The sequence below is a fragment of the Salvia splendens genome, chromosome 13 (assembly GCF_004379255.2).
Source record: "Salvia splendens isolate huo1 chromosome 13, SspV2, whole genome shotgun sequence".
Lineage (NCBI taxonomy): Eukaryota > Viridiplantae > Streptophyta > Magnoliopsida > Lamiales > Lamiaceae > Salvia > Salvia splendens.
The window spans coordinates 34,965,929-34,991,076 of record NC_056044.1 but is presented as its reverse complement, the minus strand read 5'-3'; the positions used below and the strand labels follow the sequence as shown (position 1 = coordinate 34,991,076).

At 36.6% G+C, this 25,148-nt stretch overlaps 4 protein-coding genes and 1 pseudogene across 5 annotated transcripts; 3 read left to right on the top strand and 2 right to left on the bottom strand.

The window, feature by feature from the left end:
* Positions 1-669: 669 nt before the first annotated feature.
* LOC121760976 lies at positions 670-2,954 on the top strand (annotated as a pseudogene).
* A 5,412-nt stretch (positions 2,955-8,366) lies between these two features.
* On the top strand, positions 8,367-10,899 carry LOC121760975 (AP2-like ethylene-responsive transcription factor BBM2). Its single transcript, XM_042156556.1, has 9 exons — positions 8,367-8,517; positions 8,657-9,053; positions 9,164-9,246; positions 9,407-9,415; positions 9,535-9,623; positions 9,708-9,781; positions 9,880-9,930; positions 10,042-10,118; positions 10,213-10,899. The coding sequence occupies exons 1-9, from the start codon at positions 8,367-8,369 to the stop codon at positions 10,800-10,802; spliced, it is 1,521 nt and encodes a 506-aa protein (XP_042012490.1). The 3' UTR covers positions 10,803-10,899.
* Positions 10,900-11,586: 687 nt separating this feature from the next.
* Positions 11,587-14,605, bottom strand: LOC121759889 (pentatricopeptide repeat-containing protein At1g03100, mitochondrial-like). 2 transcript variants are annotated; one of them, XM_042155457.1, is made up of 2 exons: positions 14,415-14,605; positions 11,587-13,962 (listed from the first exon to the last, which is right to left on the bottom strand). In XM_042155457.1, exon 2 carries the CDS (start codon positions 13,947-13,949, stop codon positions 11,691-11,693), a length of 2,259 nt encoding a protein of 752 aa, XP_042011391.1. In that variant the 5' UTR covers positions 13,950-13,962; positions 14,415-14,605; the 3' UTR covers positions 11,587-11,690. The 2 variants fall into 2 exon arrangements, with proteins under 2 accessions (XP_042011391.1, XP_042011392.1); XM_042155458.1 differs by having other exon boundaries at positions 11,587-13,954.
* Positions 14,606-15,775: 1,170 nt separating this feature from the next.
* Positions 15,776-19,933, bottom strand: LOC121762062 (phosphoglycolate phosphatase 1A, chloroplastic-like). The gene is made up of 11 exons (XM_042157821.1): positions 19,591-19,933; positions 18,806-18,873; positions 18,572-18,664; positions 18,419-18,490; positions 18,171-18,242; positions 17,696-17,755; positions 17,549-17,601; positions 17,251-17,348; positions 16,819-16,918; positions 16,146-16,249; positions 15,776-16,053 (listed from the first exon to the last, which is right to left on the bottom strand). Exons 1-11 carry the CDS (start codon positions 19,877-19,879, stop codon positions 15,947-15,949), a joined length of 1,116 nt encoding a protein of 371 aa, XP_042013755.1. The 5' UTR covers positions 19,880-19,933; the 3' UTR covers positions 15,776-15,946.
* Positions 19,934-20,118: 185 nt separating this feature from the next.
* On the top strand, positions 20,119-24,932 carry LOC121762063 (INO80 complex subunit D-like). The gene is made up of 2 exons (XM_042157822.1): positions 20,119-20,951; positions 24,341-24,932. Exons 1-2 carry the CDS (start codon positions 20,470-20,472, stop codon positions 24,609-24,611), a joined length of 753 nt encoding a protein of 250 aa, XP_042013756.1. The 5' UTR covers positions 20,119-20,469; the 3' UTR covers positions 24,612-24,932.
* Positions 24,933-25,148: the final 216 nt, after the last annotated feature.

Sequence of the window (25,148 nt, the reverse complement as noted above, 5' to 3'; positions counted from 1 at the left end):
TCTTCTTCTCCTTCTCTCTCTCTCTCTCTCACACACACACACACAGAGAGAAGACAGAGGGACAAACACAACTACACAAGCGCACAAGTTATATACTCTTCTTGCAAAAGGTTGAAATCCCAACCCCAACCCAAGGGCCCTCCACATTCCGTCCCGACAATATTGTGAGGGGTGTTCAATCAGGGTACGCAGTGGCCCGCTAAGGGGGACCGTTAAGCCACTGTCCTTCCAGAAGCCCATCTTCCATGGCCTCACACTTGTGCTTGAGAGATGTTACAACTACACGACAGTAGTGAGAATCGATCTTTGCCCATTCTTGCAACTCAGCCCCTCCAGAACCAACCGCGCTGCCCCTGCGGGGGCCGTGCGCATAATTTTGACGGTTGCATGGATGCATGCATAATTGCATATACGTATATGTATTGAATAATTTGAATTGTGTGTGTTTGTATGAAAGAGGAAAAGAGGGTTTCAATAGTACTTATTGTTTCCATGTGATTTTATCAAGTTTCAAGGATTGGATTTTGTTCCAATCTTTTATCTTAATCTTGGATTTCTTTCTTTTTCAAAAATTGACGAAGTGCTCATTTTAATTATCTTATGAAAAAGAAAACGTGGAAGTATGATATTGGGGTTTATTATCATAATTATGGCAGTAAATAATTGGAGATGGCAGTGTAACGACAATTAATCAATTCCCAATTCTTTTTTCAGTAAAGTAAGGCCAAAATCCATAACTTACAAATTGATTCATTTTCTTTTCAGGTAGTATGATAAGAAAATTACTAGCACTAAATAATAGTATGATGTATTACTACCGTTTTAAAATACGGTTCTTTCTTCATTTTTTTCAGCAAGTAGAATTCATATATATTAATTAATTTCCAAACTCCAAGTTGACTAAAGTTAACGTTTTGTTTTTCTTCTTCTTTTGGATTTAAAATATTAATATGTCAGATATTGTGTGACGCGTGTCTTGAAAAAGTTAAAATTAAGTTTAAATAACATTAAAAACAAAACAAAACAAAACAAAAGTAGAAATATAGTAGCAAAATTGAAGTAATTTAATTGTTACTTCCACCAATTATTAGGGACATGCATGCCAAATTGAGAATAAAATCTAGTCTAGCACAACACGTGGCACTCTCATCAATCTTTTTCATTTTATAAAATCTTGTTAATGACACGTACCATTCTTTTTTATTGGAATGTTATTATATTCCTTATGGGTCTGCGGTGTCGAATTAAAATACATGCAGTTACTGACATAGTATTTGTTAGTATTTTTATAAGTGTGATAAGTTTATTAAGAATATTAATAGTTCCTTAACTGGAAAGTGACGACATGCCCCTCTACTTGTTTTCTAATGGTCAATCAAATATAATTAGTGAAAACGCTACATATTTTTATAAATTAAATCACATGATAATTATGAAAATAGAGTTGCACGTGGCATGATCATATCCCATCAAATAGAACATAACATGGATAAGATTGTAAGTAATTATAATTAATATTGTGAGAGGCAAAAATTATTGCTTTTTAAAAAACGGGATAAGCAACCTGCATCTGTCGGGATAATTACACAATATATAAATATTTTGTTGGAATAAGGAAATCAATTAATTGGAGAACAAATAATCAAGAGATGAAATTATGGCAAGAATAAAGAAGGAAATCAAATAAATATTATGGAAAATCAAATAAAAGGGATATTAGTATAATTAGAATATATTTTCCATGTATAGATAGAATTAGAGTCTATAAAAGGTTGTGTAATCATTGAGAGAATTAATTTAAGGCATTCACAATGTACTCTTTGAAGTTCTCCCCGTCTTTTACTTTCTGCAATAATATTTTATTTTCCGCATTATATTTTCTAATATGGTATCACAGCAGTTTCGATCATAGGGATCGATCACTGTCTCAAAAAAAAAAAAAAAAAACTTAACAAGCCTTCGTCACCGCAGCCAGCCCCCAATTCCAATAGTCTCCCTAATACCCAGATTTCCCAAACTTGTTTCACTTTTTTATAGTAAAATATCAAGGCGAGCTCTTCCAATTTTAAAAAAGCTCATCTCTGGCGGCAGATCCACCGCTAGCACAACCCGATCCGTCACGTACATGCCCCAACCCGGCGATGGAACCCCGCGCCCCGTCACACAAATACCCGGGGATGGCGTCGGTCCGCTTGTAACTGGCGCCGTCGAGCAGGTCATGGAGTCTATGCACGCGCCGGTCTACTTTGAGAAATACGATGTCCATGGCGATATGAAGACCGTGCCGCTGGAACTGATTGAGTCGATTAAGAAAAATAAAGTATGCCTCAAGGGCGGACTTAAGATGCCGGTGGGTGGAGGCGTCAGCTCGCTGAACGTGTTGCTCAGGAAGAAGCTCGATCTCTATGCTTCACTGGTGCACTGCTTTAACCTTCAGGGGGCTTCCCACTCGCCACAAGAACGTTGATATCGTCGTCATTAGGGAGAATACGGAGGGCGAGTATGCTGGCCTCAAGCACGAGGTTGTTCCTGGAGTCGTTGAAAGCTTGAAGGTGATAACAAAGTTCTGTTCTGAACGAATTGCAAAATATGCTTTCGAGTATGCCTATCTCAACAACCGCAAGAAGGTGACTGTTGTGCATGAAGCAAATATTATGAAACTGACAAATGGTTTATTTTTGGAATCATGTCGTGAAATAGCTAGCACTAGCAAGTACCCTAGTATCCATTACAATGAGATGATTGTTGATAACTGCTCCATGCAACTCGTTTCCAAGCCAGAGCAGTTTGATGTTATGGTGACTCCAAATCTCTATGGGAACCTGGTCTCCAATATAGCTGCTAGTATTGCTGGTGGTACCGGTGTCATGCTTGGAGGGAACGTAGGAGTTGATCATGCCCTTTTCGAGCAAGGTGCTTCTGCGGGTAATGTAGGAAACGAGAAATTACTATAGCAAAAGAAGGTCTTTCAAGAGGTGAGTGACTCATTTATAATATGGCCGTTGAGAAAACCACTAAAGCCGAGGAGGTTGACAAACTTGTCTCGACGAATTGTTTAGCCGAGGAAGAGAGAATGAAGAGAATGAGGATGCTGGACTATTTCTCTTCGAAGCGGAGCCGGACAATTCCGCCAAGAGGGAGAAGAAGCTTAAACCAAGAAGGTGGAGTAGCCAACGTCTGTGCAGCTGAGGGGGAGAGCCCACATGCGCTGTGAAGAGCTGGTGGGAAGAACGTCACCAAATGATGATGTTGTAGGAACAACCACGGGAAAATCCAACGCTGATCCTCGAGAAAGAGTGAGGGAACATCCAGCCGAGGGGGAGAGAACTGCCACAGCCGGATGATTCCAACCAAGAAAGAAGACTGCACGTAAGGGAAGGCCAGAGAGGCTGCATGCCATCTGCCAATATGGTGAGAAGATGAAAGGCCAGTGGCCAACCCCGAGCAACCACGCCCGGAGAAGAAGGCTGACTCTAGCCGAAGAGAAAATAACAGCAGTCAAGATAAGAAGTTCACGGTTTGTCCTAGCGCAGAGAGGCTCTAGGACATACAGAGTAGAGGCTCCGCGGTGTTTGGCGATTACTCGTCGGAGGTGGCATGGCTTGACAGTCTGTCACCGAGAAAAAACCCATAAAGAGAAAGGAGACTGATGGTTTCACGTCTTCATTCTTAGAGAAGTAAATTTGGGCCCAGTAGTTATTAGGCTCAAGAAAGAAAAGAAATGAAAATAATTGACTCATAGTTTGAGTTTGGAATGGACTGAGAATGGTCTGAATTGGCTCCTAGATACGAGCAAAAATGTCTAGATTATCTCCTCGACAAGAGTCAAAACTGTCAGAATTATCTCCTCGACAAGAGTCAAAACTGTCAGAATTAGCTCATCGACACGTGTCAAATTGTCCGAATGAGCTCCTCGACACGAGTAAAAACTGTCTGAATGAGCTCCTCGACACGAGTAAAAACTGTTAGTCAGAAAAAAATGAAGCGGCTCCTGGATACGAGCTAAAACTATCCAAGATGACTCATTGACACGAGTTAAAACAGTCAACCAAAAATTGAAGCTCCCGGACACGAGTTAAAACTGTCTAGATTGACTCCTTGACACGAGTTAAAACCGTCAACAAAAAATTGAAGAACTCCATGAAATGAGTCTAAACTTTCAATGATGAATGAAAAGCTCCTTGATAAGAGTCTAAACTTTCAATGAAGAAAAATTGAAGAACTCCTTGAAACGAGTCTAAACTTTCAATAACTCTTTTATACGAGTATAAATTATCAATGATGAATTGAAGAAGCTCTATGATACGAGCATAAACTGTCAATGGAAATTGAAGAACTCTTAAATACGAATATAAACTATTTATCTAACTAAAGATCGTGCAAGTTAAGTGTCGAAAAACTCGATACTTAACTTGAGGGGGAGTGTTGGAATAAGGAAATCAATTAATTGGAGAACAAATAATCAAGAGATGAAGTTATGGCAAGAATAAAGAAGAAAATCAATTAAAGATTATGGAAAATCAAATAAAAGGGATATTAGTATAATTAGAATATATTTTCCATGTATAGCTAGAATTAGAGCCTATAAAAGGTTGTGTAATCATTGAGAGAATTAATTCAAGTCATTCACAATGTAGTCTTTGAAGTTCTCCCCGTCTTTTACTTTTTGTAATAATATTTTATTTTCCGCATTATATTTTCTAACATATTTCACGTTTGTTTCATATTGGTACAAATGTTTGTACAAATGTTTGAAGCCATATTTCAATTTAATACATTGCGTGCTTGAACATCGTTTATTCTTTATCTACTTGGCTTACAGAGCATGAAATAATGATAAATTTATATACCAATATAAAATAATAATAATATATTTATACCGATATGAAACAATGATAAAACCTTTTATACTTTGCATAGAGAAAAAGTTAACGATATCAAAATAAAAATAATGAAATGTACTAAATTGAAATATCTTGCGCGGTGTATTTACCCTGCATTTGTAACAACCATGCATTTTCGATTTTTTATAGTGATTTATCTAGATAATTAAATTTGCAACGTTTTAATAAGGTTATAACTTATAAACAACATTTTATAAATTGGCCAAAAAATCAAGTAATAAATTAGTAGTACTACTAATTAACACGAAGGAATATTGGATTTTGAAAAGTTATAAACCAATTAGGTTTGTGTGTGTGAAAGGCTAGAAAGGTAGATGGTTCCAATAATGGCCAAAAGTTAATTAAATATTAATAGAGTAAAATAGAGTGAGATTCGTGGCATGAGTACAATGATATTACCGAGAAGTTAATTAAATTAATACTATTGCTTTTATTTTTCATCTTTTTGTTTTTACTGAGGGGTGGTGGCCGGCTCTAGCTACCCTTTTATTTTATTTATTTTACTGTCTTCAACGGTCAAACTAAGCTGTTGTTTAAGTTTGCAATCTCTCTCTCTCTCTCTCCACTATATAATAATATAATAATTATTCTATATAAAAAATTAACTTTAATAATGTTGTTTGGTAGTGATTATGAATTTTATCGGTCGATTATAAACTCAAAGTCTCCCAGATTTATAGTACAATATTTAAATGCATATTTATAACTTAACTATGTACACTACAAGAAAACGCACCATGGAACGCAAGAATCCGATGTAAATGTATGTACATGTACACTAATCTTAACTAGAAACAAATTGTCGAGAGAGAATAAAATATGATTAATTAATTTGGACATAGACCCTCCAGACAAGGGTTAAAGTCATGATATAGGCAGCACATTAACGCTCACGCATATTTTTTTATACTATCATTTATGTTTTTACTCGCACCATTACAAATTAATATTAAGGGTTACTATATATCATAGTTTAGTACTCCTATTTGATTTCTGATATCAATTTTCAATTTATTTGTAGATAGTCTAAGCCTCGCATATTTGTGTTAAAAATTTCAGCATTGTAAAATTGACAAAACTCTACAATAAAATATGTTTGGCGTATGATTCTAGTCACAGATCACAAAACAATTTTGTAAACTAATAAGTATTTTTAAAAAATAAATTGACGTTGGAATATTAAATTTAACCCGCTAGTTCTAAACTATAATAATTTTAAACAATAAAATAGTGGAACATATGTATCAAAATTAGAAATCCTTAAAGCTATTACATGCAGTGTCAGTTCCATACATGAATTATTGTTATGAGAGAGAGAGAGAGTCCCGTGTGCAGCGAGGGAGGAGTTTGACGATGATTGAGATATATATTATATATATATATATATGTGTGTGTGTGTGTGATAAAGATGAGAATGTGAGATAGTTATGGGTCTTTAAAGGCCGCTTCTGCTACTGCAAATCCATCCCCACCTGATCAAACACAATACTCTCTATCTTAGGATTCATTCAATCTATGTATATACATACATCAATTATTTGAATTGATTATTTGAGGAGTGGCAGTGACAGTTTTCTGACATATATCATATCAATCAGTTTATCTCTCTGCTTCATCCTCTACATATTATGGGTGTCGGAATTATGGAGATTAAAGCTACCAACTATTCCCTTTTCTCATTCTTCAATACCATCCTCTTCCTCTATATATTTACTTAGTTTAATTAACTTCCACTTTAGTTTTTTTTTAAACATATATCTCTAAAGAATTCATATTTACAAGTTACAACCGACTCAATTTTATAACTCTTTTTTCACTTTTGTAAATACTTTAACAAGTGCAATATATATAGAATTACTATTCAATTTATTATGCAGTTGGTTTTCACTTGAAGATTATTCAAGAAACAAATTTTGTTGTAACTTGTGATGGAACTAGTGATTATTTTTCAACGAATAGTAGTAGTAATTAACTAATACTATGCATAAAGTGGGTTTATTTAATTAATTTAAGATTAAGAGAATCTAGGAAATCTTTGAACGTTCAAAGAGGATGGTTTTGGGATTACGAAACCACATGCTTTTAGGTTTACCACCCCATGTGTTTACCCTATAAAATTAAACATAAGTACTAATTTTAACCATTTATCAAGATAGCTTATTTCAACTTTACTACCTACTTGCCTATCTACACCTCTATATATCTTTCGATACACTCTCTTACGGGGGTGTGATCCGTTGCTAACTTTTCTTAAGTTGCTAACTCGTCAATGTAATGTATTAAAAATGTCAACACGATGATACTGAAATAGCAACATAAACTTAAGTTGATATTTTAATACATTATGTTGACATTGATATTTAAATGTCAACACAAATATGTGTTGATATTTTAATGTGATCGTGTTGACATTTTTAATACATTACGTTGATGAGTTAGCAAGTTAACAATTTAAGAAAAAGTTAGCATTTTAACGCACCCCCTCTTGTGTATAATTTTGCACGTGAAAATGTACATTCTTGTTATTTTTATATCTGTATTAAATAGCCAGTTGTATAGTGTCTTTGTTTGTACCTTTGCTAAAGATTGTTTGTAAATTACTAATTCGGTGTTTGATCTCTATTACGTAAAGAATAAATATAACGCTAAATACATGCAATCGTCATAATCATTTAGCATATCATAAATTAATATCGACACACTATGATTATGGATAATTGTATATGGATATGATAACTTTATGTATGATATATAGTCTTTAAATGATCATATCGGTTGGATGTTACACTAGAACTTACACTATATTGATAAATAGTGGATCGACATATCGATCAATTTATACATTAATTGACTACATATTCAGTTCAAAGAGGATTAATATGAACATTATGATCATAAAAGAACCTTAAAACATCTGTACAAGTCATATATCCTTAACCATATGAACAAATATTCTTCTTTCAGATATCCAAAAAACAATCAAATAAATCTACTTTTTGCACTTCTAACTTGGTTATATACTTTTAAAAAGCTATTAACAATTTATAAATCCAAAAGTAATGAGATACGTCTATTGTTATCCACAACAAAACAAAAGTGAAATAACAATTTTACCCTTGATCAACCCTAGCACAAATTTTTGTCACTTGCTTGAATCATAGAGGTTTTTGGGATTAGCGTCTTTGTCTGCCCTTAAACTACTAGGCACCCCCTTCATGACCAACAAAATCAAGAGAGAGAGAGAGAGGGTTTTACAAAATCGAGAGAGAGAGAGAGAGAGAGAGAGAGTTGTGTGTGTGCAATGTGTGAAAATCTTGCACTTTGCTTTGGAACAAATGATCTTCATATTCTCTTTCATTTAATCTTTCTCCTTCCCCATCTCCATTAACTAGCTCAACATTTCATGCACCAAACACTTGTACCCCAAACTCCAAACCTTGTACCATATCTCAAGAAACAACCATGGCTGTCATGAACAACTGGCTGGGATTCTCTCTCTCATCAAATCAACATCACCACCCTCAAAACCCAGAACTAGGGTTTCACTCAGATCATCCTCATGAATGCTTTGATCCCATTTTTGAAACCTTCAACACAAACCCTCCACCCCAAGGTAACACAAAATCTTCATTTTCCATTTTTTTTTCCAGTTCAACACCCCTAAACACATCAAAATCAAATCTTTTGGTGTGGGCTTGGCTTATTTATTCAATTCATTAACTTTCCAAATCACCCTTTTCCTTTTTATGCAGATTGGAATGTGAAGGACGACAGCAATATCGACTCCTTCTCATGCAACCAAAATCAAGAAACCCCAAAACTAGAGAATTTTCTTGAAGTTGGAGTCCAATCTTTTGCTGCTGCTGATGATGATAATCATCACAACATGATTAATGGAAGTAGTCACAACATGGGCCTCTCCATGATCAAGAACTGGCTGAGAAGCCACGCTGCGCCGCCGCCTGTGGACAAGCCAGTTGACGAAGCTCCGCCTCCTCCGCCGGAGGCGCTGTCCCTCTCCATGAGCACAAGCTCCCATTCATCAGACAGCAAACTCGGCGGCGGAGGAGGCTGTGCAGTTGAATCTGTGCCAAGGAAAAATATAGAAACGTTTGGACAAAGAACTTCAATTTATCGTGGTGTAACAAGGTCTCTTATTTTTTCAATTATGTTTTATTTAGGGTTGATTAAAAAAATTTAATAATGTTTATTTTTTTATTCATTGAAACACAAGTTTTATAAATCCATTATTTGTGCAGGCATAGATGGACTGGGAGGTATGAAGCACATTTGTGGGATAATAGTTGCAGAAGAGAAGGCCAAACTCGGAAAGGAAGGCAAGGTACAAATATTTAATTACTAGTAGTATTTTTTTCTTTAATCGATGCTCCACATATGAGTATTTTATAAACTACTATCGTAATTAAGTATTTACATGATGTTTCTTGGGCTTTTAATTCACTGTTTTTTTTACATGGATCGATGATTCAAACCTGCTGCAGTTTATTTGGGTAAGTCATGTTATTTGTTTATTTTTGCTTTGCATTTGTAATGTTTTTCTTATTAATTTATTATATATATATATATATATATATATATAGATTATTTGATGAATATTTATATAATGTAGGAGGTTATGACAAGGAAGAGAAGGCTGCTCGGGCTTATGATTTAGCTGCCTTGAAATATTGGGGAACCACCACCACCACAAATTTACCTGTAATTTGATTTAAAAGGTTATTTATATTTTTGTTTATCTCAAGAATGAATTGTAAAACCTTTTATTTTAATATGGCTTTTCAGATTAGCAATTATGAGACAGAAATTGAGGAAATGAAGCACATGACAAGGCAGGAATATGTTGCATCACTTAGAAGGTAGTAATTGTTTTGAAATATTAATCAATCCTTTTCTTAGTCTAAGAATTTTTTTGAAAAACTAATACTGTAGAATTATTTATTTCCTAATTAATCAGAAAAAGCACTGGATTTTCTCGAGGTGCATCGATTTACCGAGGTGTTACAAGGTAAATAAGGACTAGTGTTTCATATAAGTTATAATCATATTATCAACATTTAAACATGTGTTGTAATGTATCGAATTCATCTTTAATTTATCAAAATCAAACTATTATCAGACATCACCAGCATGGAAGATGGCAAGCAAGGATAGGAAGAGTGGCAGGGAACAAAGATCTTTATTTAGGAACTTTCAGTAAGTTATTAAAATAAATCTACATTTATAGGACTTAAATTATTTTATTATGTGCCATAGCACGTTAATTTGTTACGTTTATAACTTTCCTAAGGCACACAAGAGGAGGCAGCCGAAGCATATGACGTGGCAGCCATCAAATTCCGCGGCCTGAACGCAGTCACGAACTTCGAGACGAGTCGCTACGACGTTCGGGGCATCATGGAGAGCGTCAGCCTCCCCATCGGCGCAAAGCGCCTCAAGGAAGGCGGGAAAGGTGATATGCGCTTATTGCAAATGCAACGTGCCGACAAAGGCACCCTAAATAATACCTACAGCTGGCCCATTATCGGGTTTGAGCAGGCCCGGCCCACTAACATACACCCATACCAAAGAATGTGGTGCAAACAAGATGAAGATGCTAATGTGGGATTTAATGATATTTATCATCATCTTCAGTTAGGGGGAAATCAAGGTTTCTTGCAAACCTCAATGTTGCAGCTAAGCAATCTTTCTGGCCTCGACTCCGTGCCTGGGCCGGTGTCGTATGAGAACAATGCAGCTTGTGTTGGGAGTGGTTTTGGATATGAGGGCGCGTTTGGATCGTCGGGGGATGCTTATAGGAATTTGTACCATCAGTCTCAGCAATTGCCGTCTAGTGGTAGCGCCATCACAAATGACTGCACAATGTGGAACGGGACTTGAGGGCCGTTCGAGAGAAGTATGTGCCATCGAACAAACTATGTAACGTATTTGTTTAATTTGTATTTTGGTAAGAATTGATTAGGATGTGGCTGTAGTTCATTTATAGCCAGTGTTTAAAGTTAATTAAATCTCGTTTCAATGAGATTACTGGCTATCAACTTTGGCTCGGTATGCATGTTATTATTCAGAGTAAATAAAGGTACTACTGTCTTTCATGAAGTGTTTTATTCTATCACTTAACCTTCTGCAAATATGAAAAAGGCCTTCTTGGCATACAAAAAGTTAATTTTATTACAACCAATGAACCGGGCTATTCATTTTTAAACTATTTCAAAACATTTTGAACAATCTAGAGCATATTTTATAAAATACTACCTAATTATCGAAAAAAACCACTAATTTAGTCAATTTCTAATCAATCCTGTAACTTTAGAAAATGATCAATTGTATCCTAAACTTTATCATTTTCTAATTTGTCCCATAATCTCAGATTTGGCTCAGAAATTATACATAATGTGGCAGACGGAAAATACTAGCAGACAAAATGTTCTGCTACTAAATTAATGACGTTATTTAATACATCTAGTTAGCCACGTCTTTAGCTTTTACACACGTACACGTTACGTCAATACATTCATATACCCACCAAAAATTATCACCCTAGGAAAAATAATAAATTAAAGTAATGATATAATTGGCCATTTGTTAAAGTTGTAGATTTAACAAGTATGAATTTTTCGGCAAATTGACTTTATAAAATTCAAGAATCTGAGAACATATAGAGTTGGCTTAAATAATTTTCTAGTAATCTTAGCACTGATTATGCATAAATGATGCATTCACTTAAACTTACAAACTCTGAAACATTAGTTGTTCAAAATACTTTAATCACAAACCAATCCATTTCTTGAAGGCCAACGCAGCTTCTCTCTTCTTCAACTGTGATTCTGTCTGAAATTTGGGCGCCTTGCCCTTATGCAGAGTTTTATGGTACTTCAAAAACAAAGTGCGGTACTTGTACTTGTCCACGAACATCCCGCCCTCCTCCATCATCTCAACAACTTCATTTACTCGGATGAAAAATCCGCCTCTCACAAATGTGTAAAGCACAGCATCCAACAGCTCCACATCAAACTTCATCCCACTAGAAAAGGCGAAAGACTTCATCTCGCCCCACAGTTCAGCCACCTCGATGTATTTGCCCCCAATTGCAGCATATCCAGTGACCATAGAATGGAAAGTTTGCGCATTGGGAGGAAGCTCCAGACTTCTCATCTTCTTCAGAGCCTTCTCCGCGTCTTGCATTAGCCGTTTCTTGCAGAAAAAGTGAATCACACTGTTCCAGTCATGGACTCCAGAATCTGCTGTCTGCCCTTCCTGTATTTCCTGCAATAGCTTTGACATTATATGAGCATCGTCTCCCTCTGCGCAGCGCTTGGATAGCAAATCAAAGTCTTGTTCAACGACTCTAGGTATTTTAGCCTCTTTCATTTCCTTGAACAGATCAAGGGCCCCTGCTGTGTCCTTCTCAACCACCCGGGATTGAATCAGCGACTGGTAAGAACTCGCATCCAGCTGAACACCAGCCCTACGGGCGTCTCTGATCAATGATTTCATCTCAGCAATTTGGTTTTCCTTATGATATGCTTTCAGGAGGAAATTATACACTGACGAGGTACATCTAATGCCAGCCAAGCGCATTTCATCCAGAAGGTCATGTGCCTTGTCCAACCAACCGAGGGAAATACAAGAGTTGATGACATGAACGAGAACCGAGTTATCGGCAGACATAGGGGAATCTTCTTTCTCCGCCTTTATCAAGAACTCGACCAAATCCTTTGTGTTTCCAGCCTCCAAGAACGCTTTAACTAGTTTCACATAAGTCATTTCAGTTGGCCTAAGAATCCCTCTCTTGGTTGTGATCAGCTCAACTTGCCCCTGCAAGTTCACAACCGAGGTGTTGAGTAATTCTCTTGCCTCGGCTTCAAGGCTTAGAAACTTTTTGTCACGACAAAAGTCTTCATAGCACGAGAAACACCTTTGAGGTGTTGCTGGATTCTTGTGTATTTGATGCGGTGATGCAGTGCCTAATTTATCAGTCTCCAACCGCAAATTAGCCACACCGAGAGAATTCTGAGCTTTCTTCGCCTTGCGAAGCATTTCAAGAACCATCCGAGAGGCAGAATCTAGATCGCCAAATTTCAAGTGACACGAGAGAAGACAGTTGTAGAACTGCCGGAGCTGAACACCAGTTATATTGTCAACTTCTTCAACATGTCTCCTGAGCTTTTTCAGCTCGTCCCTCCGGCCATTTCTTTCATAAATATGGGCCATGATGATCGACGAAGTTGCATCAGTTTTCATATTAATCCGGGGGATCATATCAAGGAGTTGCTCTCCTTTCCTAGTGATGCCATACCGAAGGCACCCCACCAGAGCTATGTTAAGAGCAGTTGCATTAGGCTTCATAGAAATCAAAGGCTCGTTGCACTTCTTCCGTGGATCAACCCTCCCGTCATGGAACTTGTAACCTGTTTCAAGAACCAATTCGGCCGCAAGGAACGCTCCAGACGGACTGTTGGCCATATAAGCTATAATAGCAGACCAAGCTGCCACAGGAGGGAAGTTCTCCATCTCGATTAGTCTCCTCAAAAGAGTCGAGGAAGGAATAGGCAGTCCACATTTAGCAAGGCCTAAAGAGAGGTAAATGAGGATCTCCCTATTGAACAGCGTCTGCTTGTGTTCCTCAAAAGCTTTATCCACCAATCCATAGGCCTTTTCAAGCCACTCAATGTCTAGACCCTCTGTTAATCCTGCGATCAGCTTGCACACAATGGATTTCCTAGCAAACCCTTCCATCCACATATGCTTCTCGTGCAAATCCCACGCATCATTGAGTCTACCCTCATTAGTTGCAGTCTCCAACTCCTCATGAAGTCTGCCTATGTCTCGAGCCTGAACTAAAACTGTCGAGAAATTATGTGAAAAAACATCCACCCCATGTCGAAGCACCAAGGCACCATTTTGGTCATGCAAGTAGGGAAAAAGCTTGCAGCCAACGCAGGGGAATTTAGAAACTCTACCAAGAAAATTATGTAGAATGTAATTCGATGTTGCTCGACTTATCACTCTTCTTACATGCAGCATTTCATCTGAAAATCTAACAGGACGCAAAAATCATCACCTTAAACTACTATCTACGCACAGGAACACAAGATTTAGCAATAAAAATGGTCAGCAAATAAAAAAAAGTTTCTTCTAACTTCATCATTCAAGTACTATACACTAGTTCAATCATGCATCCAGTCATCCAGTTTAACAAGCTTAATTTAATTGGAGCATTTTGTCGAACAGTTAGAATTCAAAACAGACACTTTCAGCATTAAATCAGTAACCAAAATCTCACAACCTCGTCATAATCAATCAACTCAAAGTTTTCAACTTTAACACTTGTAACAGAGTCGTCTATCCCATTAACCAAAATCACAAGCTTAATTTCAATCAGATATTTTGTCGAAAACTAACTTTCAAAGAATATCCACTAAATTAGCCAGCCATACGACATAAATAGCAAAGCTGCGAAATTAAAAATAATAACAATAACGTAATTACTTTCGCGGCGGAGAAGAATACTAAGTCGGGAACAGATCCTCTGCGGTTTACAAAATCACAGCACACTCAGCTGCGGACAAAACGCAGGTAATTAGACTCATGCCTTTCATTTCCATTTTCATGTGCTATTTTGTTTACCTTTTACTTAACTATTGAAAAACACTATCAAATTACTACTACTGTCTACTAAATTATAAGCATTTTTTATTGGTGCTATAATACCCCTAGATAAAATTGCAAAGATCAATTATACTCCATTAAGTTATGGTTTATATGTTGTGTTAAAAAACACAACAAGATTGTCCATTCCACATTAAAAAAAGAAATTACATTTATTTTGTTTGATATATTGTTTTGAGAAATATTATTTTCAACCGAATACTAAAAAACGAAATAAAATTTATAAATTAAAATGCTTAATTAACTAATTTTGGTAAAGAAGTGATGATAACGGAGCACTACTACTTGTGAGTATAGAAGTGATGATAATATGAGATTCATTTTAGAGGTGAATTAAATATTTCGCCCGTCCCTAAACTTTAATACGGCCCACAAAATTTATTTATAAATATTACATGCATCATATCTCATGCTGCCTTCAAGAGTATGCATTCTTTCTTGGATATGCCCAAGTTCAATTTGTACTACTGAAGAATTAACAATTAGGATGTCAATGCAGTCCGAAGTCTGTGGGCTAATCCAATAGCCCTCTAAATTTAGATGTTAGGGTCGAAAATTTTTTTATCCTATAAAATTATAATCCGATCAGCCCACGTTGAATAGGGCTGACCCGACTGGAACCCAATGTGTGTTAAACGTAAGTGCACTATAATTTATTTTTTCATCCTATATTTCTATTTTTTATATGTATGTGGTAGATTTTTATTAATGCAATATACCTCCTTCGTTCCCTAAAAATAGAAATTCTTTCATTTTTGGTCCGTCTTCTAAAAATAGAAACTTTCCTTTTTAGGAAATTCCGTTCTCTCTATTCATATTCGAGTTTAAGCATATATCCCAAAAAGTTCGTAATTAAATGTTTTACATTTGACAACTATGACTAATTTTTATAATTGCGCATTGAATTGATCGCATACTAATTTTATCGCTAGCAATTTGATTAGCCTGTTGGACTAGCCTTAAACTCAAATGTTTAGAGTTATAATTGAAAATTTATAACCCAATAAAATTTTAGTGTGATGAACTCGTACCCGATCAACCCACAATCCAAGTAAAATTGGTCTGAACCCAGTAGTCTAGTCTGATTAACATCCCTACTAACAATAAACCAGATTTAAATTATAACAAAAGAAACATTATATCCACTTATTGAGATAGAGAGAGATCACCGCAACACAGAATAAGCAGTAAACAAGGTTGGTTTCAAATGGCTTATGTGCTGCTTTACATCATTACATGGTGAATTAGACATCTATTTGCTCTTGTAAATCCCCCACTTTTTTTTTATCTTCACCTAAATCCAATACAACGCAGCGTAAATGCATACAAACTCGACGGTTTCTGGCGCTGCATTACACAGCAGCAGCCTTGAGGGAAAGGAAATCTGAGATCTTGTTGGTGTAGAAATCCGGCTGTATCCTGTTGTTGGGGCTCTGAAGAATTGGCAGAGACGTCACGCCTGAAAAAGGACGAATAGAGAGAGACTCGTTAGGTAACATTATCATCCCATAATGGTAAAAACCACAAAATGGTGCCTGTTTCTTTCCTTACCTGATAGAACAAGAAGAGTCTTGCACCCTCCGTTTTGCCCGAAGAGTATATCAGTGTCTAGTCTGTCTCCAACCATACATATTTGGGACTTAGAGATGTTGAATCTGTTTCATTTTCATAACAAAAACACAACATTAGCTGCAGCATTCCTTTTCCTAGGAAAACAATGTTATGCACAGCTAGGAAGGCGTTGCTTATGTGCTATGGCCCTAACTATGGAATGGTAGCGTGACTATTTTCACGCTGTGATTCTAGCTTCAAGTTTATCGGCATCCGTCCTTCTCCATATATGGTCTAGGGCTTATGATTTTCTCCTTCTTCGTTTAGTAATGGCTCAGCCACTGACGATATTAGTTTATATATTGTTCTATTCTATTTACAGGTTTTGGGGTCTCGCCCAATCATCCGTCCTGATGGGAATCTGAATCTTTTAGGGAGATCTCGACCTTTGAAATATGCAAAAAAATAAAAAAAAGCTTGATCTTTCTATATTTTTACAAAATTGACAAAGGATCAAAGTTCCGGGTGTACTTGGCGGTACCTTTCAAACGTTGAAAGGTCGTGGTTCCTTTTTGCATATTTCAAAGGTAAGAACATTTTTGCAAAACGTGAAAGCAAAGTAAAGAAAACACAACCCTATTGCATGCGTAGCTAATGGTATAAGTAGGCTTACTCCTTGGCTAAGTAATCCATCATGAACGTTGAGGGCTTCCCGACAACATGTGGCTCGCGTTGAGTCGATCCACGTACTGCACCTACCATCGAGCCACCACCTGATTGCAGAAAACAAGCTTTGCACTTCAGCATCCATCATATTCACACATTCCTTCTACACAAGTTCTAAATGACCACCTATTTACACTCTTTTGAGTGTATTGATTCAATTCTCAAAGTAAACAATATTCTTAAAAATTCATGTTCACACAATAGAATTTTGAGAAAAAAACATAATCCAATTAAATGACTATCTCCACACCCATTTGAAAAGACAAGAAAGGAGAGAAAGAGTCTCAATGACCTTGTTGAGTTTGTTAGTTTTATGAATCTAGATGCAATGCATAGTGGAGTAGCAATGGAACATAAACAGCAAGATCAATTAGGTCACCTGCCCATTCTTGAGCATCAGTGAGATGGGTGACCGCGTCACGATTGGTGGCTATGAAAAGGCACCCAGGGTTTTCACGGATGCACAAAGTCGCATACCTTCATATAGAACAATCAAGACTTGTAAAGTTAGCTCGGGTTCTTTCTTGTGTTTTATCATGACAGCTAAAGAACTCACAGAAATGACACTTAATAAGAATAGGCAGATTGTATAGACTCGGTGATGCAGTTTTCAGGGAAAAGGCAAGAGATGGAATAATAGAGCCACTATGATCATTGACATTTTCAGGTAAACGTACTGGATTTTGTAATAGTTGAAGTAACGGTCAAATCCGACGACCACAGCTCCGACCTACACAGAGAGTTACAATGAATTAGTAGAAAATATTCAAATGAATCCTTTCTGCAACCATGATATCCATAATAGTAAAAGAATGAAGAGTTACGTCTTCGTCGTGCTCCATCAAAAAACCCGGTTTCAGTTCAATCTTCTTGTCACCATCGTCCTGCAAAACACAAAATGTTAAATGTTTAGCTTCAGAAACTACTCATGTAATCCATTAATGAATATTCACCAAAAGATCAATTCAGCACCATATAGAGTTCATAAATCGCGTGTTTTTCCTCAGCCTTTCAATCCTAGAGCTAAAGATGAGATGGCCCAATGAAATATACCTCAGTTGATTAGTGCTTTAAATCAGAAGCTTTAGATCAGTTAATAAGAACATTATTGATAGAGCACTCTCATAAACAGTTCGATTCATTCATTATCCATATCTTTAATAAAGCCTCAACATTGCCAGGTTTAAAAAGAAAATTATACGAAATCGGAGGTCTGTATACACTGGTTTAAGACATTCCTATGAAAAATTTACACGCATTCAATCTTGAAACGCACTTCATATAAAACTCATCACGTACCGGTCCACCAATGTACTGAAACCCTGCCAAATCAAGCTCCTTTAAAATACCTTCCTCGCCAACAACATAAACCTATACGTGGGCAATAATGAGAATCAATTTTCTGTTGTTCGTCAATTCAAACGTATCAGCAGCTTAGTAAAGCCCTATAACACCACTTTCCATCTTCGTGAAGGATGAAACTGATCTCAGATGTGTAATTAAGTGAGCGGTTTCTTGAAAGTGATTTCCTAATACATAGTAAGTACCTTTTTATCTTTGGGGAAATCAATTGACTTCAGGTAAGCAGCAGCTGCGAAAGATGATGCAAATATTTCTTCCTGAAAGATTTCCAACCAATTAGAATCCTTAACTATTTTCCTTTCTTACAATTATACATGTCGATAAGAGAATGCATTTACCTCACTGACATTAAGGCCGAGCGTCTCAAACTTTTTGCCATATTGTTTTCTGGATTTTGTGGAGTTGTTGGTGACAAAAACCAACCTTTTTCCCTACACAAAGAAGCAATTGGATCCAACCATTAGGATTCTCAAGGAGGAGAAAATCACGAACAAGACTAGCTTCACATCTTTCAAAGGAAGGAAAATATGCCATACAAATTATTGATTCTTCAAGAAATGACAATGTGCTACCTTTGAACGAAGCATGTCAAGAGTCTCTGGGACCCCATCTATTAGTTTGTCTCCTTTCCATATGACACCTGAAAAAAAATCCAAAGTAGGGATTCATATGCACATTATAACACAAGTGAAATTCCAAAAACTTTATTAGAACACTAGTAAAGAAAGATGTCAATGCATCTTAGAGTTACATTCAACTACCAATTTTCTTGGGGGTAATTGCAATATTCTTAAAGATGTCATAGTGGACTCGAATTTAAGACTATTGGCATCATATGTTAACCACTCTATGACCTCTATGACTAGGCCAACACACCCGCACATTTAACTCTCAAGTTCCTATATCATCACCTCTTAAGACCGAGTACACCCTTCCAATGATTGTTATCAGTTCACCAGAAGAAAACAATATTATGTCCGAACACGCTTAAATGATTTGAATGAATATTCCGTGCAACCAAAATTTGTGTAACAGTGTAAATAGCAATACTACACGAAGTTTTTCATGTAAGGTATTCAAGTAACAAATGCAACTATTTCCATATATTTACGATCATTTATCAAGGCAAAATGTTGTCATAAATCCCTTCTGAACAAAGTTGCATTAGTACTATCAGTAATTCTTTAGTACTAACACATTAAGAAAACAAACTATTCATACGCATTCTATATAAACAAGTTCTAGGCTTCAATTTTCAATTCATTCAAGCATTTCACCGAACGTATAACTGGCAATTAACAACAACATCACCGCATTCACCAAAACATAACACAAAAAAAAAATCACTCCCACTCACCATCGCAGTCGAAAATGAAAGTCTCGACAGAGTCGATGAGTTGATCGGGGTCCTTGAGCTGCTCGGAAGCGGCCACAATCCTCGAAGAAGCAGAAGAATCCATTGTTTTTGCCGAATTCTTCTTAGTGGAAAAGCTGCTGCATTCAGCGATGGGTCTGAGAGGATTGAAGAACGACGGGTTGGAGAGGAAAGGGATTCTCTTGTTGAATCTCAATCTGCTGTGGGGATTCAGGAAGTGAGTGGAGGAAGATGAGCAGACTGCTGCTGCTGATAGTTTGATAGTCAGCATTTCTATGGCTGTTTTTTTTTCTTATTTTCTTTATTATTTGTTACCGATGAATTTGAGTTAGTTGGGCTTCTTATAGTTAGTTATTTGGATGAGGTGGAAAATATGAGTGGATGATTGTCCTTCAAAATTTGTGATTGTTGAATTTTTGGACTTTTTTCATGAATATTTGGTAGATTTTCTTATAATTATAAAACTCAAAATCATGTAAAAACAGAATCAAGTTAAATAGGTGCACTATTGGATGTGTGCAACTCTTTCGTCGTTGTAGCCTCCTTCTCCTTCGCCATTGCAACTGCTTAAAAATATGAACGGAAAGTCAAATAAATTCAAGCAAGAAAATTAAAGAATTAGCTTGTCAAATTGTACGCAATGCATCACTTGTTGTACATCCATGAAGGTATATAAACCCTACAAACAAATCAGCAAGCGTAAAATTCACTGAGAGAGAGAAACGCGATTCCCAAATTCTCTCCGTCTCCAATCCTCTACACCTCCCCGGTCGCCGCCGTGAGCTGTCTGAACCACCACCACTTCTAAATCTCCGTCTCATTCAAACACGAAGCCAAGCTTTCCACACGCACGCCGCCGAAATGCCGGACCCCTCGCCGTCGTCCTCAGCGGGCCCAATTCGCATCGACGGAGCTGAACAAGACGCCGCCCTATCGAAATCGGAGTTCCTGACCCGATCCGAGGTCATCAATCGGCGTTCCCGGAGAGCGAAGCAGCTCGCGGGGATTTACCGCGACCATTATTGGGCGTTGATGGAGGAGCTGAAATTGAAGTACAGGGAATACTATTGGGAGTATGGGAAGAGCCCCTTCGTTGAAGATGAGGAGAATGAGAAGATCAATTCGAGCCGCGCTGATGGCGCAGCTGGACTGGCTGCGGATAATGGAAATGGCAATTTAGGGGTTAATGGTGGGAATGGGAATGTGATTGGGAATGCAACCGGTAGGTGTGGTATGAACGGCTGCAAGGCAAAGGCGATGGCGTTAACAATGTTTTGTCATATGCATATTCTGTCTGATTCCAAGCAGAAGCTATACAAGGCTTGCGTTTTCGCTATAAAGAGGTTTGCTTCTTTTTCTGTTTTAATTTGTTTTGTTTATAGACAAAATTGTAGAGAATGATAAATATTTATGCTCGTTAGTTTGCTTTAGGGCAGCTTTGGGAGTGTTGGACGAGAAATTAGATTATGCATTGGATTGGATTAGTAATTAGGTTTTGTAGGATGGCTGAATCACTTTATGTAGGCATGATAGTGTAGTTCTGCATATACTAGTTACTAAATTATAGCTACTATAATATATGGTATTCTATGTAATTGCCCTGTGCTGGGTGCACTTAATTTATTTGGATTTGTATGTTGCTGTGATCCTACTATACTGCGTGTAATGTGTGTTGTTTTCACCTTGGAAGACTGTATTTATGCCACTGCTTGAAAAAACTTGTTGGTGCTGATTGTTGTTCTTCCTTGATGCCTGTTACTTGTTAACTGATTAATCTCAATTTGGGTTTTATGTGATGGAAAAACTTACAGGTTGTTTTGTTTTGTGAGTGGTGGTGTTTTGGTTGCTAAACTTTACTTAGTTTTTAAGGGAAGGTTACATGACTACACTTACTTCCATTCAGTAAATCTAGAAAGGGGAAAACAACTGGAGTATGCTTGATGGCAGTAATGATATTTTAAAAAATTGTTTGGTCAGTGGATGTGCTTGTCTCGGTTTTTAGATATCGGGTCTTGTACAGTTGTACCCCATGGAATCTTGATAGAAGTGTGACCTTAACTAAGGTACAGAGTGCATTTCTGTAAAGGGATTTTCCTTTTTGAATGATAAGAACTTATAGGGAATTACAATTAGAAAAAATAAAAATAACAAATATTGTTGTGCATCTAAAGAACTATTCTATATGAATTTTGTACAATTTTCACTGTTGATTGTGAAGTTATGTACTCCCTCCGTTCCATAGTAATGGAGGCGTTTCTTTTCGGCACGGAGATTAAGAAAAATTGTGTTAGTGAGTTTAGTAAAGGGAGAGTAAAGTGGAATGAAAAAGGTAGAGAGATGAAGAGAGAATAAAGTAAGAGAGAGTAAAGTAGGTGTGGAAAAATGTGTTGACTTTTACTAAAAAGGGAAATGACTCTATTACTATGGGACGTACCAAAATGGCAAAATGACTCTATTACTATGGAACGGAGGGAGTACTAGTGTAAGAAATTCTCCTGGAACAGATATTCGAATATAAAAATTTCTAACCGGTTGTTGATGTTGTCAAACGGTAGACCCTAAGATGTGCATGTGTGGTTATGTGCAATTGCAGTATGATATCCGCTGTTTCTGAAGTGGATGCTACACCTCTTTCTGTAGAATGTGGAGGTGTTCCAGAGTGGTAATTTATAATGTTTTATTTTCAGTCAAGATATCGTTGCTTTCCAAGTTCTCAATAGATATACACAATATCAGTGTACAATTTTCCATTATAAGTAACTTGTAACTTTGTCATGATTGCTGTATGGCTAACTTTCTGTGACACTACTTGAACTAGCTTAGATACTACACATGACACTTTAATTTTTACTTTTTTCTCTTGTACAAATGGAATGACAATGTTGGAAAGACAGAACTATCTTATTTTTTTACATCAGTTTGTGGAACCAGTAGCGCTGAAACTAGGAAGATGACGCCAAGTAATTACTATGCTTAACGAGTAGGAGCTGTTGACACAGATACACACCTAAATTTGTGTTTTATCTTTACCTTGAAGGAAGAAATAAAACCCACAAAAGAGACAATGGTCTATGAGGCTTGTATAATCTGAGAAGTGATATACCGTTACTGCATTCTCTTGACTTTTGTATAGATACTCATAAATTTAGGATACCCGGATGCTACATGGGTACTTTGTGATGGTAAATTATAGATTACAAACTCATTTAATCATTACAAGCATGCAAAGCATGAAAAAATTACTTGAAGTTTGATGTATAATAAACTTTGATAAGTTTGATATGCAGACCAAGTATAAAAACCTGTTTTTCATAATAAATTATAACTTCACAGCTTCACTAAACAGGAATCAAGGTGCACCCCTTGTCCTAAAATTTTAATGTATTATACCTCAAAACTTCCATTTCACATTTAACAATGATGCAGCACCACTAGTATTTAATTACTACTTAGGAACCTTCATTTTTCCAACTCCTCTGAAATTGACCTCTAAGCAGAGGTGTACCAAAATATGGCTATCCAGTTGCACTTGAGGGTTCATTTTCTTTTCAAATAGTTAAGGATAATTTTTTATTATTTGTTCATAAATCTTATCAAGGTTGATCACGATTCCAAGCTATTCGAATAGGCCCTTTAATGTGAGCCCTTATTGTTATTAGGAAAATTGCATGTTCATGCAGAAAAGGGATAGAAGGTAATTGATTTGTAGACCACTGTATTTCCATTCTGTGAAACACTGAAACGTATCTATGTAATCTTTTCTTGCTGCTAAAAAGATGGGTGTTAGTCGTATGCGTTTACAGATAAAGTTTTTCTTTGATGGATTCTGTGTTTCATGCATTTATCTTTTCCTTCTGTTTTAGATCATGAAGGAATATCTATATGTTTTTTAAACATCACCTATAAAGAAATATCTATATATTCTATTACATCGTGTAAGAGGAAGTTTCCTTCCTGAAAAGGACGCTCATCCATTGGCTACCAAGAGTTTTAATCATAAGCTTTTTATTGTCTGGCTAAGCAGGAGATAGCTATAGCATCTCAAAATGCACAAGTAGTACACTTTTATGTACACTTTATCATGGATAGAAAAATGAGAGGATTTGTATAATACTTATTCTGATGCAGGGGGTCTTCTCTAATATAGGTCCTTTTCTTTTATATGTACTCCTTTACAACCTGCATTAAAAGACTAATAGCGTTCGGTTCATCAGGTATAAAGTGCAGATAATTCAGGAACAACAATAAGGCTGTATCATTCCTGATGTAATATGCAACTGCATTTGGATCATGCTTCTTTTTACTTTTCTTTACAGTTTCAACTGTTACTACGATTTTTACCTTGTTCTCAAATTGGCATCTGAAGATGGTTGAAACCAGCCCATGCTTAGGAGAATATTCTTGTTAATTTTTCTTTCGCTTTCACATGCACCGATGCCATTTATACAATTTGGTGTTCTGTTTTATTTTATTTTTTCTCAACCATGCATGTGTCTTGTAACATATCTTATCTCTGCTGTGTTGTCTATCTTTGATTGGAAGAATTTCCTTTTCAGACCTGTCATATTAAAAAATAGGAACATATATGAAACATCATCAGATTCTGCTGGCATTAATTCTTTAGCATCAGAATATCTCTTTCCAGTAACAAAATATTTGTACATGGTTAATTTCCTGTTAGATGTCTCCATTGCTGATAATTTTTTCATTTATTCGTGATTGCCGGTATCAGTTCAACTACAGGACCTATACTCTGTGGAAAACCAATACTCAGATCAACAGTTCCTTCTTATTGCTCTGTCCATTTCCAGAAAGCTGAAAAGTATATGGTGCGCCTTCTCAAGAAGTCGGGCCTCAACATCGCCTCGACGAGTAAGCTTGCTCCCAAGCTCCATGTCCTCGTAGCGGACTGGATCCGGAGAATCCAACAGAAAAGGAGAGCTGCAGAGGCTAGAGCATGTCTGGAGAATGCAGAGATCATTGAGGAGGATAACAAGCCTTGATTCCTATAAATTCATTGATTTCTTGATCAAGTTGATGAATCTGCATATTCTAGCCCTAGATTTGAAGTTAGTGAATAGTCTTATGGCTGAGAACTATTGAGTGAATCTTGATTGTTGTGTAGCTTTGTTAGGTTGAAATTATTGTCTATAGTAGAGGAAAAAGGCTTGCTTGTTCAATGAAACAATAGAGAGTCGCGAACGCCCTACGCGGGCGGAACCATCATAACGTGAGAAATAAGGGATTGATGGGCTATGTGCATACAATTAAAACAATAATCTTTGATGAATGCCAAATGAATTAATGTGGTTGATGATCTTGAATACTTATTTCAGTGGTGAGGTGTTCCATTAATCATAGCACTCTGAGCTTCACATCTAAAAGCATGATAAGATTGTGCCAACTGATAAAAGTATGTGGAATAGTTGTTGCCAAAAAGTGCCCACTTTTATTCCTTTTTTTTTCGTTTCAATGTAAACTATCTTTTTACCCTCAAGGATAAAATACATGCTTTGGATTTCATTAAAGATATTCCAATC

Coding starts and splice junctions, on each gene's coding strand:
- LOC121760975 (XM_042156556.1), top strand. CDS start 8,367: ATGGCTGTCATGAACAACTGGCTGGGATTCTCTCTCTCATCAAATCAA. Junction 9,054..9,163: donor ATTTATCGTGGTGTAACAAG/GTCTCTTATTTT, acceptor TTATTTGTGCAG/GCATAGATGGACTGGGAGGT. Junction 9,624..9,707: donor CCACCACCACAAATTTACCT/GTAATTTGATTT, acceptor ATGGCTTTTCAG/ATTAGCAATTATGAGACAGA.
- LOC121762063 (XM_042157822.1), top strand. CDS start 20,470: ATGCCGGACCCCTCGCCGTCGTCCTCAGCGGGCCCAATTCGCATCGAC. Junction 20,952..24,340: donor TGCGTTTTCGCTATAAAGAG/GTTTGCTTCTTT, acceptor TGCCGGTATCAG/TTCAACTACAGGACCTATAC.
- LOC121759889 (XM_042155457.1), bottom strand. CDS start 13,949: ATGCTGCATGTAAGAAGAGTGATAAGTCGAGCAACATCGAATTACATT.
- LOC121762062 (XM_042157821.1), bottom strand. CDS start 19,879: ATGCTGACTATCAAACTATCAGCAGCAGCAGTCTGCTCATCTTCCTCC. Junction 18,665..18,805: donor TTGACATGCTTCGTTCAAAG/GTAGCACATTGT, acceptor TTCTTTGTGTAG/GGAAAAAGGTTGGTTTTTGT. Junction 18,491..18,571: donor TCGGCCTTAATGTCAGTGAG/GTAAATGCATTC, acceptor GAAATCTTTCAG/GAAGAAATATTTGCATCATC.